Source organism: Branchiostoma floridae, chromosome 15 (genome assembly GCF_000003815.2).
Source record: "Branchiostoma floridae strain S238N-H82 chromosome 15, Bfl_VNyyK, whole genome shotgun sequence".
Taxonomy (NCBI): Eukaryota; Metazoa; Chordata; class Leptocardii; order Amphioxiformes; family Branchiostomatidae; genus Branchiostoma; species Branchiostoma floridae.
Window position 1 is genome coordinate 11070641 of NC_049993.1, and position 18827 is coordinate 11089467.

The 18827-nt window shown below is 40.0% G+C and overlaps 1 protein-coding gene across 4 annotated transcripts; it reads right to left on the reverse strand.

Moving 5' to 3' along the window:
• Window positions 1-447: 447 nt before the first annotated feature.
• On the reverse strand, window positions 448-15550 carry LOC118431804 (L-threonine ammonia-lyase-like). 4 transcript variants are annotated; one of them, XM_035843172.1, is made up of 13 exons: window positions 15372-15550; window positions 12654-12860; window positions 11768-11841; window positions 11016-11247; window positions 10695-10750; window positions 10064-10226; window positions 9622-9712; window positions 9152-9227; window positions 8513-8638; window positions 7799-7966; window positions 7577-7634; window positions 3426-3562; window positions 448-2061 (listed from the first exon to the last, which is right to left on the reverse strand). In XM_035843172.1, the coding sequence occupies exons 2-12, from the start codon at window positions 12849-12851 to the stop codon at window positions 3449-3451; spliced, it is 1356 nt and encodes a 451-aa protein (XP_035699065.1). In that variant the 5' UTR covers window positions 12852-12860; window positions 15372-15550; the 3' UTR covers window positions 448-2061; window positions 3426-3448. The 4 variants fall into 4 exon arrangements, with proteins under 4 accessions (XP_035699065.1, XP_035699063.1, XP_035699062.1 ...); XM_035843170.1 differs by lacking the exon at window positions 3426-3562; XM_035843169.1 differs by lacking the exons at window positions 448-2061; window positions 3426-3562 and adding an exon at window positions 4193-5497.
• Window positions 15551-18827: the final 3277 nt, after the last annotated feature.

The following is an 18827-nucleotide window of genomic DNA, read 5'->3' on the forward strand; positions in this document are numbered from 1 at the left end:
AAGTTTGGTATCCTACGACATTAGTAGCCGTTTTGCAACATTTCTTTCTGCAATTTGCGGCAAATATTTGCATATTTTGCAGGTGCTCTGTACGATTTACAGTATGGTCAAAAAAGTTTTTCTGGAAACTAAAATTGATGCGCGCATCCATATATTTTTTTTTTAATGGCATTATCGCCCAGTTGGGTCTGTAGTTTTGAAAATGGTCGTAAGGTGGCGCAGCTGACCTACTTAAACAAGATGGCACTGAAACTTCCAGACAGCCGTCGGTCTTTAACATAGGCTTAGAGGAATACAACTACTTTTAACAGCTAAATTTAGTCAAACGCATAATATCTACTCTAAGGAAAATTAGGGCAAAACATTACCTTAACTATATAAATTTCGCCTTTTGCCTGCTGAAATGTCACTATATACTTCAACAAAGATTATGACATGACACAAAAATCGTTCCCAAAGTACGTTTATTGTTCTGCAATGCCCTAGTACACTTTTGCAGCACATGCAACATTGATGTCAGTGAAGAAACTATAAAAGCTCTTACATGTCATGTCATGTATACACAAGATACACATAATAATTTACATCCTCCTGACACCATGTTATTTCACTTCCAAAAATAGATGTTAAATATCTGCACTATATGTTATATGGTATGACTGCCTGATAGCATACTTTTAAGGACACCATTTTGTAGTTTTCTTAAACCAGAAACAACAATAATGGCTTTTATGACCTGAGACATATCTAGAATACACACAGAACTCTTTTGCCCACTTTGGTCAGATACACTGATGTTGTTGAATGACAACCTAATACAAGCATATTTCTATTTTTCCTGATCTGTTATGATTTGTTACCATGTAGAAATTTACATATTGGATATTTGATTTTCACATTTTGCTTGTCTAATGGCCACTGGCCCTACCGCCTAAGCAAATACTTATTAAGGACTACTAGGTACATGTGCGTGAGTGAATACCACATTCCTTCATACTCAACAATTGATACATTGTTGGATAGTTAAAATTTTGCTTCAAAATCCTGAAAATGACAGATAGTTCAATGTGTACAAATACATGTAACTACAAAATCCAGGTGGCTCATTTTCACTGTTATTATTATCAATGTGTGCCAAGACTTGCTATTTCATGATACTTGATCAAAGTATTCAGTTGTCTTCAAAACAAGAAAAAAAATCTTACAACCAGACATTGATGCACTAGATGAATATCATCTAGATTTAACTTAAAACCAAAACACAAAATACTACACAACATCTATGCATAGAAAATACACAAAAATGACATTCCGACCATTTACAATCCATTGTAGAATAAAATTAGGGACCAAAACATATTAATTGAAGGAAACTTAATTAGTTGAAAAGAAAATTCTGCTTGTTTGCAATTTCATAATAACACAATGGGGATTGGTGTGCAAGCTAATACTGAAAGCATGAAAGAACATGCAAAGAAGACCAAAAACACTCAGAAAAAATGTACATAAAAATGTATCATTTCTTACGTTGTAAACTGAGGATATCTCATCATATGTCATCATCAAAGCTGATACACCTTAGACATACCTTAGACGTAAAAGCCGGAATAGTCAGAGTTGGGACAAGGTATTTTTGAACAAAATGTATTCAAAACCTGATGCTCTCGGAAACATTCAAATGTAGAAGGCAATGCTCTGTCATATTTTGCTCCTACTAAATGGCATTTTTGGAATGTGCTATTGGTGCAATTATTTTTTTTTTGCTTTTTGCTAAGGGCACTTAAACAAGTCTTTAAGAAAATGCATCATTCCCCTCTTGCTGTTGGCATGGTTAAAGAAAATCAGTACATAAGTACAATATTTAGACACAACCATGTCTTAGCATCAAGGGTCTTGATCCTGACAGTCAGTCCAGTCAGTTGAAGATGACACCTGCGGTGGTTGTGCGGGGGAGTGGTGGTAAAAGTCGGGGCCCCAGGTGACGTTACCATAGCGACTTCGTAGTTCTGTCTGAAGTTGCTCTGCATGTTCTTTGTCACGTGTCTCCACCACACACTTTACCTGTTGAAAAAAAAGCTGTTTGTTAGAGAAGTACAAAAAATTGGTGAAGCGGAAGAGGGTTCGTAGGGCATGTGGCTTATAATTTGACATCTTAAAGTTAGTCACATCAAATTGTTCTCGCTTCACTGGCTATACCATGTTTCTACCCTGCCTATGATTACTAGACTTGTAGCATAGGCTCTCATTGTGCATTGCTACCCTCCCAAATACCTAAATGAGTAATTATATATTTTTAGCAATCTTGTCTAGATCTTTCCAAGTGTTGATTAGTCTTGACTAGTCAGGATCATTAGCAACTGAAACTAAATAGTCCTTAAATATCTCCTCACTTATAATACATATAGCAGCTATGTGAGACAATTTGTCTCTCTCCTTTCACCTAGGTTTTTTAACCTATAGAGGATGATGAATGAAGCATGCACTGATTGGATGTCTGGACCACCTAACCATAAAAGCTGCAATGATTGGCTGACGACTGAATCACCTAACCCTAGTAATAGCTTCAATGATTGGCTGACTGAATCACCTTATCCTAGTAAAAGCTTCAATGATTGGCTGACTGAATCACCTAACCCTAAAAGCTTCAGTGATTGGTTATCTGGATCCCCTAGTGCTGATGAGGGCTGCAATGATTGGCTGACTGGATCACCTAGCCCTAAAAGCTTCGATGATTTGTTATCTGGATCCCCTAGTGCTGATGAGGGCTGCAATGATTGGCTGACTGGATCACCTGACACTGATAGAAACCCCTGTTGGTTATCTATTCACTGTAACTTGTAAAGGCTAATCTCCAAGCAGATCTTACAATGGCATAAAATAGTACCAAACTGGCCAAGGAGTGTAATCAGCCAAGAGGTGTACATTTGCCATGTAAAATCTGCCCCCAGTCGGCTAGAACAAAGGCTATTAACATCCAATTGTTTCCCATTCAAACTGTGTTTGCAGAGTAGGTGCTAATTGCCCTCCTTCCTGTTTGGTGCTAACTTTCAACTGGGACATGTGCTGGCCAAAGACTTTGTCTCAGTGTAAGTTGCTCGTAAAATAATTAGCACATGGCAACAGGGAGGGGCAGCAGCACCATCGTTGAATAGAAATGCTCCTCCCTGTTTCAGTGCAGGCAGATCCCCGGTAGCCAAACACACTCCTAACCCGGCTTCACTCCTCTGCCAGCTTTTGCTACCATAGGATCTGCTTGGAGATTAGTAAAGGCATCATATGCCTTTCTGAGAAGTCCATCTATGTTTTCTGAGTGATGACTGGTCTTGCATACTGCTGAATTTCCTAAGGGATAATGAGATTCAAAATCTGCCTACTTTACTTCTGTCTGCATGCAGCACACAACCTGTGAAGGAGAATACCCATACCCAATATTCTGCAATACTGCTGCTTAACGAAAGGTGGCGCTGTGGGGTCCCCAGTCCACACGCTGGTATCTATTCATCAGTGTTGTCCTCAGTTCCTCGGCGTGATCAAAGTCTCGTGTCTCCACAATGCACTTGACCTAGACAGCGGGTGTAATCATTGTTTATAGCAAAGTTAGTCCATAGCAGCAGTTAACCATACTTTTTGGGACCTGATGGAAGAGAAGTTGGATCTAGCAGATGCTGAATTCCTTCTAAAACTTACAAACAGTTCTGTTAAACCATGCAGTAGTTTACCATTACAGTCAAACCTGTCTACAGTTTTGTACTCAAGGGATAACAGTAGACAGATGTCCACTATAGACAGGAGTTAACTACACTGTATAGACCACAACAATGTTGCCACAATGGCCATGTAGTCCCAAAATACAGTAGTGGAGGTTTATATCATTGATCATCCCTTTGATGTATATACATGTACACTGCAATGAATCAATACACAAGGAACATTCAATTCTTATCACATAGCTCATGGTAAGAAGCAAAATTAAATATGTTTTGAATCCCCTAAGCTTTCTCTTATGATACATGATGTAACACAGAGGTTCAAAGGTCATAATACATGTAATCTGTAAATATTAAACATTGTAAGAGGAGGTCAAGTGCTATTTTTGAAGCAGGTGGTTATAAGAAGTTTTGAAGTGAAAAACAAGAAAAGACCAGTAAAGACAGCGCATGTTTGGAAAACCCAAGACATCAAGATCAGAACCTTTGGAATCTTGGTCAAAAGCTTTATTGCTGATTTTGTAGATGCCAGCACACTATACAGATAGCACCAAGCAATGGTGTTGTACAAAGCATATATCTTCTGAAGTTTGCACTTTTAGTACATTTCTTTCTGCTTCTATAAAACTTTTTTCCTCACTAGAATTACGATATTTGCCATAGTTGGTTTCATTGTTGTGCAATAGTTCATTTTCTATATTGACATCATCTTATATACTCTTACCATTGATAGGACCTCCTAGATACACAAGCTTTGGAATGTTGTGCACTCTGTTGATAATAAATATCATCTGCCACATGTCAAGAGAACTCCAAGACAAGATCTACCTGGCTGAAAAAGAGACAGAGTGTCTCTCAAAAGTAATCTCCAACCAAATCCACGGTGCGTAATGTATAGTATCAAACTTCCCGTACCTGTTTGACTCTATTAGCCGGCTACACTCCTTGGCCAACTTTGATACTATCTTATGGCACCGTAGGATCTGCTTGGAGATTATCTCAAAAGCTCCCCAAGTAGCAAGCTTTGTTGTGTAAAATTGTTTATATTTTGCCAATAGCACTCTGTTGACTTCCAGTTCTATCATTAAGATATATTCATTGCTTCCACATCTTCTTCCATAGTGGTAGCATTAAGAGTGGGAAATTCATTGTCTACACCACGAGGTATATTTACATTAGAGTACGTGGAGTTATTTTACTTTTTTGAAAGTGTCTAATTGTATTGGATGAGACATAGGGAGTAGACCACTCCTAAAGCCAAAAGACATCTCCTGCACCAGTCAACTATGGCAAGGTCATATTCATTGTATACCTGTCAAATGATCACAAATTTTGGCCATTCTTGAACTAGTCGTGCATGTATCAAACAAACTTAAGCTGTCTTTTTCCGGAAATGCAGGCAGTTGATTTGGTCACATCTTCTTTTAAAATCCTTGGGCAAATGTACATGACCATGCCTCTACCAAGGAATGACTGGATGTGAAAGATGTTGGCTCGCATGAGGGATTTCTAGTCCACCCCATATGTCTATAGAACTATATAGGATTGCTAAACTCAGCAGTTCCCAAAGCTTAGGATTTTTTCATGAGTTTTTTGTCCAATGTTCCTCTGAAAAAGACATCCCCTGAAGCCTGCAGGTCCTGTAACAGAGGGCCTGGAGACGACACGTGCTGTATGAGCATCTCAGCCATCGTGTTCTGGCCCCAGATGACACGGCTGTATTTCTGCTCCAGGGCCTGTTTCAGTTCCATGGCATGGTCCCAGTCACGCGTCTCCACCACAACCTTGGCCTGAGGCAAGGTGCATGATGGGGAGGGCCAGGTGCATGGTGGGAAGGAAGGGTGACGGAATGGACCAACCATGACAGACAAACCAATGACGGAAGGGCCGTTTGCATGATGGGAAAGGTATGATACCTCAAGCCAATTGCAAGAGCAAGCATATGATGAAAGAACATAAACCATTTGTAAAATGTGTGATTGAAGTAATTTAAAAGCAGAAAGTAAAATGGGTTGCACATACATGAAGAATATGGTTGAAAAGGGTTTAAAGGGATGGAAAAAAAGAACCACCTGTTAGTAAGTATGGCAGTATTGAATGAAAGAAATAATGATAGACATGCAAACATATATGGCTATCTTTTCTTTACAGAATTACTCTGTGATTGTATCCATATACGAAAGCTGTCCAAGTTTCAGTTTACGTCAGCAGGGAGAGAGACAATGCTTGAGAACTGCATCGAAATACATGACTGTTTTATCATACTACTAGGCTGTAGGCCTCGGCGTGTTTCTACTGTATACTGGCTTTCTGTGGGCTGATACTGATATCATTTGATGATTGGCAAAAGCGGGTGCTAGGTGGGTGCTGAAGCTAATCCGTGAGTTCCAATCAGCGAGTTCCAAGAACTGCTCTGGTGGGGAAGAAAAATTTACTGTTGGGTCCATGGAGCTGGGGCATGGGTTGTATCGTACTATATGTATTGCAAAAGTTAGGTGTGACAGGTCCTTCGGTGTAATATAAGCTGCTGTGTTACGCCGAAGGACAGTTATACCTGCTACATAGATACAGATACTCATTCAATTGTCTTACATGTAGTTGATCTGAAGTTCAAGCATACAGTCAGAGACAAAGGAAGTCAAGAAAAACAAGGAACACAATTATTAGTTTTAATTCTCTAGGTACAGGAGTGAGGGAACTTTAACTTTAAGTTTAAGTGAAGGTGGCAGGATTTGTGTCCATTTTGCCTATCAAACAAAGACTGTAGCCAAAAATATGACTATGGCAAAAATATTGATGATTCGTAATAGATCAGATAAATGATTCTCCCAACTTTTTGCAGCCACAGTTCAGCACCTCCCCTTCAACAAAAAACTATGATCTTAAATGCACCTTAGGATGAAATAAAACAGCAAAATAACTTGTACCATACTTGTAGCTACAGTTGGGCCTTGGGATAAGTACCTGATTTCTCAACAACTGTTATAACAAAAATGTCTATATTAACCCTACAATTATCAATCCCACCAAAAACATGGGCTCACTAAAACAATCCTATTCATAACTGAAGTTGTAACTTATGCAAACCACAAACACCCGCAGTAATTTCAACCTTATTCAGTTAAGGAATTATGTTCTTTTTGGTCTCTACTGTCACTTTGTATGTCTCTGTAATGTTTAAATATGGATGTGTAGACCACAGAATGAATAGCCTCTTATGAGGCGAATTGTGGATATAAATAAACTCAAACTCAAATCTTATTCAGTATAGTATATCATACACATCTTTGTCTATTTCCCCTATGGCCCCATGAGGCTATGTGGGCCCCAGTACACATGCTCGTATTTCTCTTCCAGAGCTCTGCGCAGCTCGTCTGCGTGTTCGTGACCTCGTGTCTCCACGATACACTTGGTCTGGACGGGCCACAGCAGGGGATGATGGGACAGGTTAGCATGGGCCACAGCAGGGGATGATGGGAAGGGTTAACAACGTGACACAGAGGATAGCAGGACATAGACACAACAACACAAGAGAGAGAGGAAACACAAGGAGTGAACTTCCATACTCAGGGAAATCAAAAAGGACAAAAGAACATCTTTTATCTATGATAAAAGTGCCAAGCTAACCCCTGGTACACATGTGGACATTGCAATGCATTGGGAATAGTTGGTATGCATGTACTACTGCCACATATGAATATTGACAGATATGTGTTGAGCACTATAAATCCTGCATTTGGAGTGGCTATGGACGGAGGCAGGGGTTAGGTAATGGAATCCCTTTTCTCTAATTGTTTGTAAGACTATCTGTGTTATGAGCTATCCTCATAACAGAAAAGTTCTTTTACATTAAATAGAACAATTCTCACCTGTACACTGAAGATGTCAGATGTGAGCCACGCTCGCTCGTGGAAGATGTCTTTAAGGCTGTAAAGAAAGAAAAAATGTATATTAATAGCTTATAATTTACTTCAGAAGTGCAACTTTCATTCAGTAGTTAAATTCTGCATTATTGTGACAGAGAAAAGTAAATGTAACCTACAGTGATAGGACATTTATTAGCCCTAAGACAAACTTTAAGTCATGCTTACCTGACTCCTAACTTTGCGATGATCTTGCACAGCTCGGCAATTCCACCCGGTCTGTCGCTAACGGTTACGACAAATCTACAGAGTCTTCCGTCCGCCGCCAGCCCCCTCTCGATGCAGCGCCCCAGAACTGTGGTGTCAATGTTGCCTCCACACAGTGGAATCACCACCCTTTTTGTAAAAAACAAAAAAATTGATATTCATCAATATAGCCTTTGAAAACTTACACAAACTGAGAAGGTATTTTTGCATGATAATCTTTTAAAGGCATTACAAGTATTTACAAAAAAATTATAATGCCCCAGAACATAGCATATCTAATTAATTATCAGTCAATGAAATTCAATAATCTCTAACATAAAAACTTATTTCCCAAAGGGAAACATTTGACTATTACAGTACCTTGCCAATACACAAGGGAGCAATTGAACTATAAGCATTCATAAAACAACAACTCTCATCACAAGTTTGCATACTGCCCCATGCCTGTAGCCTGTGCAATACATACAAACCAATCAGTTGACAGTAGAATAATATAGCAAATGCACCCCCCCAAAAAGTATTGAATGATTGTAGGGTGAACAATATACTGATTCCCATCACATCTTGTGAGGCTGATTCTTACAAACATACGAACCACACAAAGTCCCTACATTTGTGTGGACTTGCATGCTCTATGGTACACAGTCTCTATTCTTCTAAACCCCTCTTGCTGACCTTTTCCCCTTGAGTTCGGGCAGCAGTCCTGCCAGCACAGCGGCCAGCCCCGTGGCGCCCGCGCCCTCCACCACGGCCTTCTCCATCTCCACCAGCCTCAGGATTGCCAGGGCAATAAACTCCTCCCTGTGGAGGGAAACAACAGTTACAGTAGGGCGATAAACTCCTCCCTACACAGGGAAACAACAGTTACAGTAGGGCAATAAACTCCTCCCTACACAGGGAAACAACAGTTACAGTAGGGCAATAAACTCCTCCCTACACAGGGAAACAACAGTCAGAGTATCTGTTTTAGTGTAAACCTGACTTAAAACTTGTGGTGGTGGGCTTGAATAAAGTAGTTCTTGATGTTTGTTATACTTTGTTGGATTAACTTTCATTGCATCTATTCTAGGAGGGGAGAGAAGCTTCATAGTGTTACCAGTATTGTCCTGTTACTCCTATCCCCCTTCTGAACATCACCCTTGATCTAAATAGGGGTAACCCCCTAGAATTTGAAGTCAGTATTGACCTCCTGCTTCCTTTTCTAAAGAGCTAACCTCTCCTTTCCCAGATGGTCAAGAACATGAAACCTCACAATGTCAGGAAACATCATGTTTGTCTGAACATTGATAACATGGAAGCTTGAGTGTGGCTTACCCCACTGTGACCATTTGGTCAATGTAGTTTCTGGCTGTGGCAAAAGCGTTAACCCCGACTGTGGGAACAGCAAGACCTGAAAGACATAGCAGGGCACCATGATGTAAAATACAACTTCCATTTTCACAAGTTCATCTGGTGTAACATCTGTCATAATGTTTTCCCCCTCCGCCCCTCTTGTACAAGTCATAAAACATGTTAAAAACAAGAGTGGAATAGTTCTACCAGTATGATGTGTTTCAAATTGTGAAAGTTTGACAAAAATCTAAAATCCTGTAATTATAAAGAGTTTGTATGCCAGATTCACCATGATGTCTTATTGATGTCTTTTGCAATTTTTTTCTTTTGCATGTTTATTTTTTTTTGCACGCATGTTTTTTTTTCTTCTATTGTATGTTCATTTATCCCATATCTTTTTTGGCTATATTTAAGCATGAATCAGTATTGAATCCATCCATGTCCACCCTCACCATCAGCCAGTGTAGACTGTGCTCCTACAGTGACGACCTTCCCAGCCTTCATAGACTCTGTGAAGCCAGCACATCTCTCCGACTCTACTCCCTATGGATGCAAAGATACATGTAATCATGCATACATACATACATACACTGACACAATGGGCTCATATATCATAAGTGATGGAAATATCCTACGAGGAGATCAAAGTTGAGCATGATTCAGGGTTGTCCTTCCTCCTTGCCCTAAATCTTTCCAACTATGTGTACTCTTAATTATCAGGTTTGTCTTATAACAAGCCTTGTCAGTAGTGTATACCTGTATGTAAAAGAAATGGTATACCCTTCAAACAACAAAAAGAAACTTACAGCCCTCAATAGAAATGAACTAGGAGCACAAAAGTTCAACTTAATTCTTATACATCTACTCATATTGAAACAAGTGTACAGTACTTACAATAACTTTAACACTGGGGTATAGACTCTTGATAGCCAGGGCTGATCCAGCAATCAGACCCCCTCCCCCGATGGGGATGACCACTGCGTCAATGTCGGACACCTGCTCCACGATCTCCAGCCCCATGGTACCCTGGCCTGCCAGGATGTGGGGGTGATCGTAGCTGGAGAGACATGACAATTTGAGGAGGTGTCATTAAGGGTTATCAGGCTCATGTTGGCTCTTGTTGCCACCAAGTACTATGGGGGACCCTCCATAGAAAGCTTTGGTCATAGCTTGCAGCCAGGTGTGCAAACTTAAGGCTAAGTGTCACAGGTCATTCAGGTTAATGCAAATACATAACCAGGAGAGTGGTCACACCGGCTATACAGATACAGATATAGATGTTATCCACTGTACTGGAAATGCACAAACTTAAAAGTCATGATATTTCAATCCTCTAACATCATTCACAGACACAATTTCAATGCTGAGGAGAAACCAAATTACATGTGTAAAGCAAATTTTCTTGTTTAGCAATGATTGCATAACCTTCTAAGCCAGATACATATCAACGGCTTTGACACCCTGATCCTGGGATGAATTTTACTCCAGCTTCTATAAAAATTTTCAAAAAAACAAGATTCCTTACCCGTTGATGTAAACCATCCCTGAGTCCTTTGCAATCTTCAGAGCGTGAGCCCTGGACTGTAAATCAACAACACAAAAAATATCTTCATTGAGGAAAGCACTGGCTATGCTAGGTAAAAACAGACGTTTTTCTGCCATTTCCTTTTTCATCCCTGTTTACTTTCTTGTGGAAGTGTTATTTTTTGCAAAGCCTATAATTATTAGAGAACTATTGCATCATACATGTAGTAACATTTACATCACTCCAAGTATGGTCAATATTGTATTTCAAATCTCAGTGTCAGAACTATAAAGGATGGTGTCAGTACAATGCAAAACTGACCACTCCGATATCTGCTCCCTTCACGATAACGTTCCCGCCGTACTGTCGACACAGGTTGACCTTCATCAGGGGTGCGATGATGGGCATCACTACGGTAACGGGGATGCCAAGTTGGTTGCCATGGTAAGACAAGGCTAGGGCGTGGTTTCCTGCGGACGCTGCTACAACACCTATCTGTTTCTGTTCCTTTGTAAGAGCCATGAGGGTGTACCGTGCCCCTCTTTCTTTGAAGCTGTAAAACAACAAATCGTGTGGTTAAAACATTATTCTAAAGAGTAAAGGTACATGTAATCCCATACCCCTTTTGAGACAGTAGGTGTAGTGGGTTCTTTATCCACTGTGCTTAGGACATGATATCAGCAGGAGGAACCCATCCCTCTCCTCCAACCACCTTTTACCTCCCCAACCAAAGTCAGTTAACCATTTTTATACCTCGGTTCTTGAGGAAAGTCGTGTATATTGCCTATCCCAAGGATACAACGTCTAGCCAAGGCTATTATACAATGCTTATACATGTACAAAGAACATTCCAGATCCACATAATCTACTAGGAAAAGTAAAGCTCGTTCCAAGTCTGAGACAAAATACTGACTGAAATTAGTTGATTAGATATGGCCATGTTAGACTTTGTAATAGACAAGACAGGAAGTCAACATTCCTGAGCAAGGTTTCCTTCTGTAAAGGGCATCTTATCCATAATTCTTTATAATTTTTTTAAATTGCTTCCAAAATCGTTGCCCGGCCACGCCTACCTTCCTGTCTGCTGTAGGAACTCCTTTTTGAAGTGCAGGTCGATTCCTGTTAGTGCTGACAGCTGTACTGATTTCTGTAACCATGGAAACAACAAAGTTACAACAACAGTCCACTTTCTAGCAAAAACTCTTCTGAATCACAAACTTGCAGGTTCAATCCTGGTCTCGGACTGAAATTCAGAGTCAGGACTTTCATTGGTGTCCTGACTCTGAATTTCAAGTTTTTTATACAAATAAACAAACTAGTAGTTAATTGTTTGAGTACCTGGGCAATGCAAGTTTAAGTAAACAAAAAAGTTTTTGAAAACATAAAGCATACTAGTCTTGCAGGTTGATGAACTCAAAGCTGGTCATTGTTAATCTTTGATTGGGCAAGGTCCATTTTACAGTGACCATACATGGTCATATATAGGTCAATGAACCCTTTGATCATCATTTTATCCTTTAGTAGAAAACCATGAGTACACAATGGCTTCGAATTTTTCTGTATTTTTCCAAATCAGTATACTGTCATCTTAGTTAAAGTACTCTGTTGACAGTCTCAATACTTCAATGGTAACTAAAAATAAAATATGGTATGATCACAATTTCACATTATGGATTTCACATTCACAGAAACTAACACTGGGACGAGCAAAAGAGAGATAGTGATGAAAGCAATGTCTAGACCAGCTGGCGGAGGGTATCTATAGTAGAGCAGTAGAGGAAACTGACTAGTATTCAGTGAGAAAGAGCATGAAATCACATCCTTGAAGTCTCCATCCCAAACTCCTCTCAGTCTCTAGCTTCTTGCTTGGTTACATCAATGTTCTGACATCACATCATATACCATTGCCACAGACAGGAATTTACATCTATACATCCCGGTATATGATTATAAACTTACAGTGCACGGCGTTCTCTCAATGCCGTTTCTGATTTTGTACGCAGCTGCGCTGACATCCTGGAACTTCACAACGATGGGATTGTCGGGGTCGCACATGGGGTCGAACAAGTCCTCCTCTGCAGGGATGCTGTTACTCTTCTCCAGGTGACCGTTCACCATCACACCTTCAGATGGGGAGGTGGCTTCTTCCCCAGGCATCTTTAGATTCTGTTAACAGGCAGGTCAAAGGTTAATGGAGCATTCCAACTGACATGGGGGTGTGTAAATGTTTGTGCTTTTTTTTCTTGTGGCATCAGTTTGTGCTAATGTTTTGTTTTCTGGTTTTCTACATTTGTGGGACTAACTCTTGCCAAAAATCTAGATCTAAATCCATCTACATGTCCTTTATTTCCTATATCAAATGAACAAGATAATGTCATGTTCTAGAAGCTGCAGATGACCAAGATCCATTCTGTAAACTTTAGCGTTGGTTACGTAAAGTTTAGTTGTTTCTATACAGACAAACTTTCATGTTGAGAACAAAAAAATGTTTAACTAGATGCCATAGTGGTACTTAGGAATGAAAATGTATGTAGATGCACTAATATCATACGTTACTTTTACAAGTGTAACAATATGAAAACAATAAGACAAAGTGTTTTACAATTACAGTGTTTGTACATGCCTAGTAAGAATATTTGTTTCCTTTTGCAACTTGTTCAAATGATCAGCTGACAATTGACAATGTTTCCATCATCACAAAATGACCTTGACTTCACATGAGTGGTTCTACACAGGGTAAGTCCAAAAATATACTCAAATCATTTTTCGTGCCAGGCCTAACACGGAGAGCGATGAATATTTTATCATGACTATCACAGCATTATGAGTCCAAGGCCATTTCCCTGGCGGAGACAATACACCATAGTTTTATGACCCACAACAGAAGCTGGTGAGAAGCTGGTGTGTTATGCCTAAGGATGGTTATGCAGATACAGAAGACCAATTACAAATTAAAGGTAGTAGGTTGCGTTCTTGACAGATTGATGCATCTTGATTTGGGCCTGTTTACTGAGACTATATAAAGTTTTGGCCCGCTGAGTTTTTAGGAGACATTGCACGCTCTATGGTGTAACGTGACATATTGCTCATACTTGTGAGACATTGGGTTTTTGTCATTGGGTTATTGTTATTGGGTGGGACGACTACAAAGTACTCTCTCTTCGCAGCCAGGGGCTGAATTGCGAGGTGCTTACTAACACAGATAACCTCAATACGACTGCCGCAAGAGTCTGGAGCAACTAGGAGGGCCTGCATGCTCTTTTCCGTAAGGCGTAGGCAGCTTTTTTTTATTTGCCGTAACTCGTAGGGAAAACCATCTTATCTACGTAATTTGTAGCAAGGTGACCAAATTTAGCGTAATTGCCTTCCTTGATTTAGCGAAATACGTAGGGGATTCTTCTGAATTCAGCATAAATCGTTGTGGGGACCCCCATGCAGACCCTCAACTAGCTGCCATTCGGCGCTAACTTAGGTGACCTCAATGCAGGGCTCTAGCCAGCGTCCGTTTTTCCGTCAATTGACGGAAATTTGCTGCGTGTGACGGAAAATTTTTTAAACCAATCCGTCAACCTTGACGGACAAAAATTCTTGGTGGAAGCTACAGGCAGCTTGGGGACGCTGTCCACGGTCGTAAAAGCCACACACTGTTTGTTTTGCTATTGTTTGTTGACAATGTGTGTCGGCGCCCTTTTGCATATGATAATCTCATTAAAAACCCGTTTTTCAAGGTCTCCGTTCCGTCTGTCTAACTTGATTTTTGCGGTTTTCGCGACAATGGGAATTGGTTGACGGAAAAAAATTTCGAGCTGGCTAGAGCCCTGCCTCAATGTGACAGCAACTGCTCCATGTGCAGCCATGGAACTGTAGGTTTTAAATCACTAACAAAGGGAGGGGCCCCTGCTCTTTTCGATAAGTGTGGTGGGTTCTTTAACATGCTCGGGGTGGGGCTCTCCTTAAACATGGGACCTCCATTTATGTCCTATCCATCAGTTTAATACTTGTTACTCCTGCTAATTTGGATGATTAACCTGATAATTATAATGATGATGACCCTGATAAACTGGCTTCAGGATTGAATTGCAATTATGTCTGAATTTGTCTAAGCTGCTCTAAAGGGCTGATCAACATGCTTTCAGTGAAAAATGATCTGGGTTTTTACTTTTTAGGTACCAAAAACTTATTATTAAATACAAGGTATTTGCATCAATAGAATTACTCAAAGACTAAATACTACATGCCTACTACTTGGGAATGTAACTACAAGCAGTAAAGTTTTAAAAAATCACGTTAAGGTGACAGTGAGTACAACACACACGTAGTTTGATACAAATCTATTTAGCAAATCATGTAAACGATTTATACACAATTCGTCAACGACAAGACCCCCCTCCCCCATTTCAATCACATTTTACACGTAGATCAGTTCGCTTCTATGCATATTGGCTCAATTCCCGAGTACATGGCGGCAAAAGTTAGCAAGAACCAGAGCCTATGGGTGGAGTAAATAGATTTCCGACATGAAGACAATCAAGAAGAAATAATGATACATAATTAGATCCCAGCAAAACTGAGCGCGTAACGTCAAGAGTGATCCCATTTTTTCAAGACGTCAACAAAAAGAATTCCCAGGTTTTTCTCGGTCCTAAGCCTCGAAAAGTGACATATGGTAACCCTTACCTTTCTGATTTCCCCTTCTTGCGAAATCTAGCGAGTCTGTGGCGTTTAGAAAGTTTTAAATCGTCAGGAAACTCCGGTGCCTCACGTTGTTGTTTTGGAAATCTCTCCGGTCCCAAGGTGAAAACTGGGGGCTCGGCCTCTCTGACGCAATAGCATCGCCGGTTTGTCAACTCTGATTGGTCAAAATTAACAATGCTTCTGTGCTATTGGTCAATCGGGACAACGCCTTCGTTTCTGACTCATAAAGAGGGCTCTTCTTGTGCTGCAGGAATGACGATATGAAACGAGCTAAACATTTGTGGCCTTTCTTAGTAAAAATGCTAATCATACAATACAACGACGAATTAATCTTCGAGTCATCTTATAAAAGCAATGTTTTATCTATATATGTAGCAAGATTGAACAGAAATATCTGGTGTTATGAGTTAGTTTAGGGGGCTTTGTTACCACAGTAAAGTGATATCATTCCTCCTAGTACGTCAGTTGCGCCGGAAAATCCAGTTCGAGTCGGTTCCAACAATCAGCTGACGAATGACGTCACAGGTGACATTAATACGTTTCGCGGGAAATGATTGGGATGTGCGCGGCAGAGATTACGCAGTAATCAGCGAATGGTTCAAGCAAGGACCTCCTTGGTTCAAGCAATGAGGTTAAAAAAGGTGATTTTTAACCTCCTTGGTTCAAGAATAGAAATCTATGGCTGTCAGATTTCTATTTTGTATTATCTAGGGTACATTCAACGCGCTTGAATCTTCTTCAAGTAGATTACGTGTCTGAGATTCTTGTGGTTCTATATTAAGTAATTTGCATGGTGTTTACAGCGTACCACGAACTTTTACGGTGGTCACATGAGACAACCTTAAGCTAACCGAGTCACGCGATTGTGTTTACTTCCTCTGGCATGCACTGAACGTGAATTTACCTTCATGTTTTCAAAAAGGTTCAAAACTGGTAGTTTCAAGAAGGAGGTTAAAATTAAATTCTTTCGTAAACAAACAAAAAAATCCCTGTCAACATTTCACAATTTATCTAGTAAGCTTATTGCCCTCACCTCAGTTTTTTTTTTAAAATACAGAAATACCAATGGTAGCATACATGTATACAGTGCGGGTCAAGTATTGCTGTGTGCAAAATGTCAAGATACTCAGATCAATTGCTTTCTAGTCGATTAGCCTTCCGATACCGATTTTTTCTTTTCGAACCTGTCCCAACCGGTACCCACCACCACGGCTTGTACTTCATCAATGAGGTTACGTGAGCATATACATGTAACGTTATATCAAACCTCGTCGAGACAGGTATTTCATTCGTAATGACGGTGTATTCAAATTTTTTCACGTCGATCACGTCCACAAATCATGACGCCACGTGCACGGCTACGTGTGCAAAATGCTAGGGCCTAGATCTATCTAAACGAGTAATTAAAAATAGAATAGTCCAATCCTGTATGAAATATTTTGCGGTAACAAAATAAAAGTCAACCGGGCTTAAATGTCAACTAGACTCTTTTTAAAAAAATATTTGACGGTCTTCTAGTAACGATTCTGTCCTTATTCATTGAGCTGTACTTTTTTTTACACCGGGTGACCCCGAAGTTTGATATTACACCTTCTCATATACGTGTACACACATATTACAGTGAAGGTGCTAGTATTAGACATCTACCCTAGTTTCATTCTTAATCGGTGTTTCGTTGTTGTTGTTGTTTTAAATCCAATTTCATTTATCATCATAACGTCTTTGATAAATGATAATTTGGGGTTATAAGAGTGCATCCCACAGGCATGGACAAAAGCGCCGACAAACGGCTAAAAATATTATTGCAGGAAGCAACGCCTCCAGTTGATGCAAAAATATCGTTAACCGCTAGAGGCCCCCATTGACACGTGCAAATGAATCAGACAGCAATCTGATACTTTGATATCTAAACGTGGCCCGTGAACTTTAAAGAGGACTTTAGATAGCCTAGAACTCAAAGTATCCAATACAAGTGTCAAATTTTACGGGTCAGATTTGGTTAATGAACTACAGGGGAACTAACTGAGCATAGTACTAGTATATAGAAAATGGGCTACAAAATTGGCTGCCAGGCAGCTTACAGGGCAATCTACGGTGAAGAACACATAAATACATACAATCAAGACACATTTTAGTTCGCATTCATACATTTGTACATACCACCTACTGTATAACACCATGGTAGAAAAGTATTACTGTACTACATATTCAGAGGGTAGATGCGTTCGGGCAGATCAGTAACAGTTGTCAAAATTAAAAGTGGACTGTTCGTTTGTATTACCCTTGGCGAGTAACCAGTAATTGTTTTCTTTGGTGTAGCAAACAATATATCATCAATGTTGACGTCTCTTTGACAAGATATGTTCTGGTGACAATATACAATAGAGTATTGACAATAAAGTACGTATCTAATTTGAATGTTCCCACGACACCCCCATATCTGATGATCGTCACGAGACTTACAAATACATGTAATTTTTGTCTACAAGCTGTCAAGCAGACATGTCAGCTAGATGAAAAAAGATAAGGATTTGGCCAAATAATTTGCTATTGGATAGCGAAGGAAAAACATCTTACTGTCATAATGTCCAAACCATCCTTCATACTGAGCGAGGTCATCCTTTCAATTATAACCTAAAAGCTGTCACTTGTCGCCTAGAATATGAGATTCAGAATGCTGAGTCAGACTTACCTGAGGAGGGGTTGGTGATCTTGTGATGGGTGGAAGGGGGGAGGTGACTTTAAATGGAGAACTAATCCTAATCCTAGGTGCTTCTTTGTCAACTCTTTTTGAACCCTGCTCCATATTACCTGACTCCTTGCTTGTAAAGTTTATCTGCCTTTGAGAGATTTTCCTTTCACACAGAAGTTTCTGAGGTTCTGCGTTCTGCAGAATTTCCATTCAACTGATGTTGGTATTGTAGTGTCAAAACAGGGGTAACTATGCTTAAGCGACCCACCGATTTTCATATCAACATTGTCGGGTGCCAAGTAGCTAAGCTTCACTCTCTAGCTCAGTCCATGGGGAGAAGGTATCAATAGCAATGCGACATAGCCTGACGTGCAAGGCCCAATCCCCTCGAAATCATCGGGATTAATGCAGAGCTGGTTGAACAATTAGGATTATGGAAATCTTAGGACCAACTTTGAAGTACATGTATGAAATTGTTGTGGTACGACACGATGAGAGAGAGAGAGAGTACGGCCGGTAACCTTATATTCTTATATACCTCTTCAGCGTTAGTTTGTTACAATGTAGTAGGCAGATCAGTATCAAGATTATACAGCACTTGGCTAACATAAATAGATATGCACCCATCACCTGCGAAAATAGTATGAACCGCTAGAGGTCCTCATTACCACGTGTAGATGATATCGATTCCAATAAACGATTCCCTTGACGGTAAGACTGCAGTACTTTCTTCTAGGGGGGGGGGG

What these genes read in the sequence shown, in the direction of transcription:
- LOC118431804 (XM_035843169.1), bottom strand. Translation starts at nt 12,851, where the DNA reads ATGCCTGGGGAAGAAGCCACCTCCCCATCTGAAGGTGTGATGGTGAAC. An exon ending in GGGATGGTTTACATCAACGG is followed by an intron (nt 10,227 to 10,694) that starts GTAAGGAATCTT and finishes ATGTCTCTCCAG; the next exon opens with CTACGATCACCCCCACATCC. An exon ending in CCCGAACTCAAGGGGAAAAG is followed by an intron (nt 7,967 to 8,512) that starts GTCAGCAAGAGG and finishes TTTTACAAAAAG; the next exon opens with GGTGGTGATTCCACTGTGTG.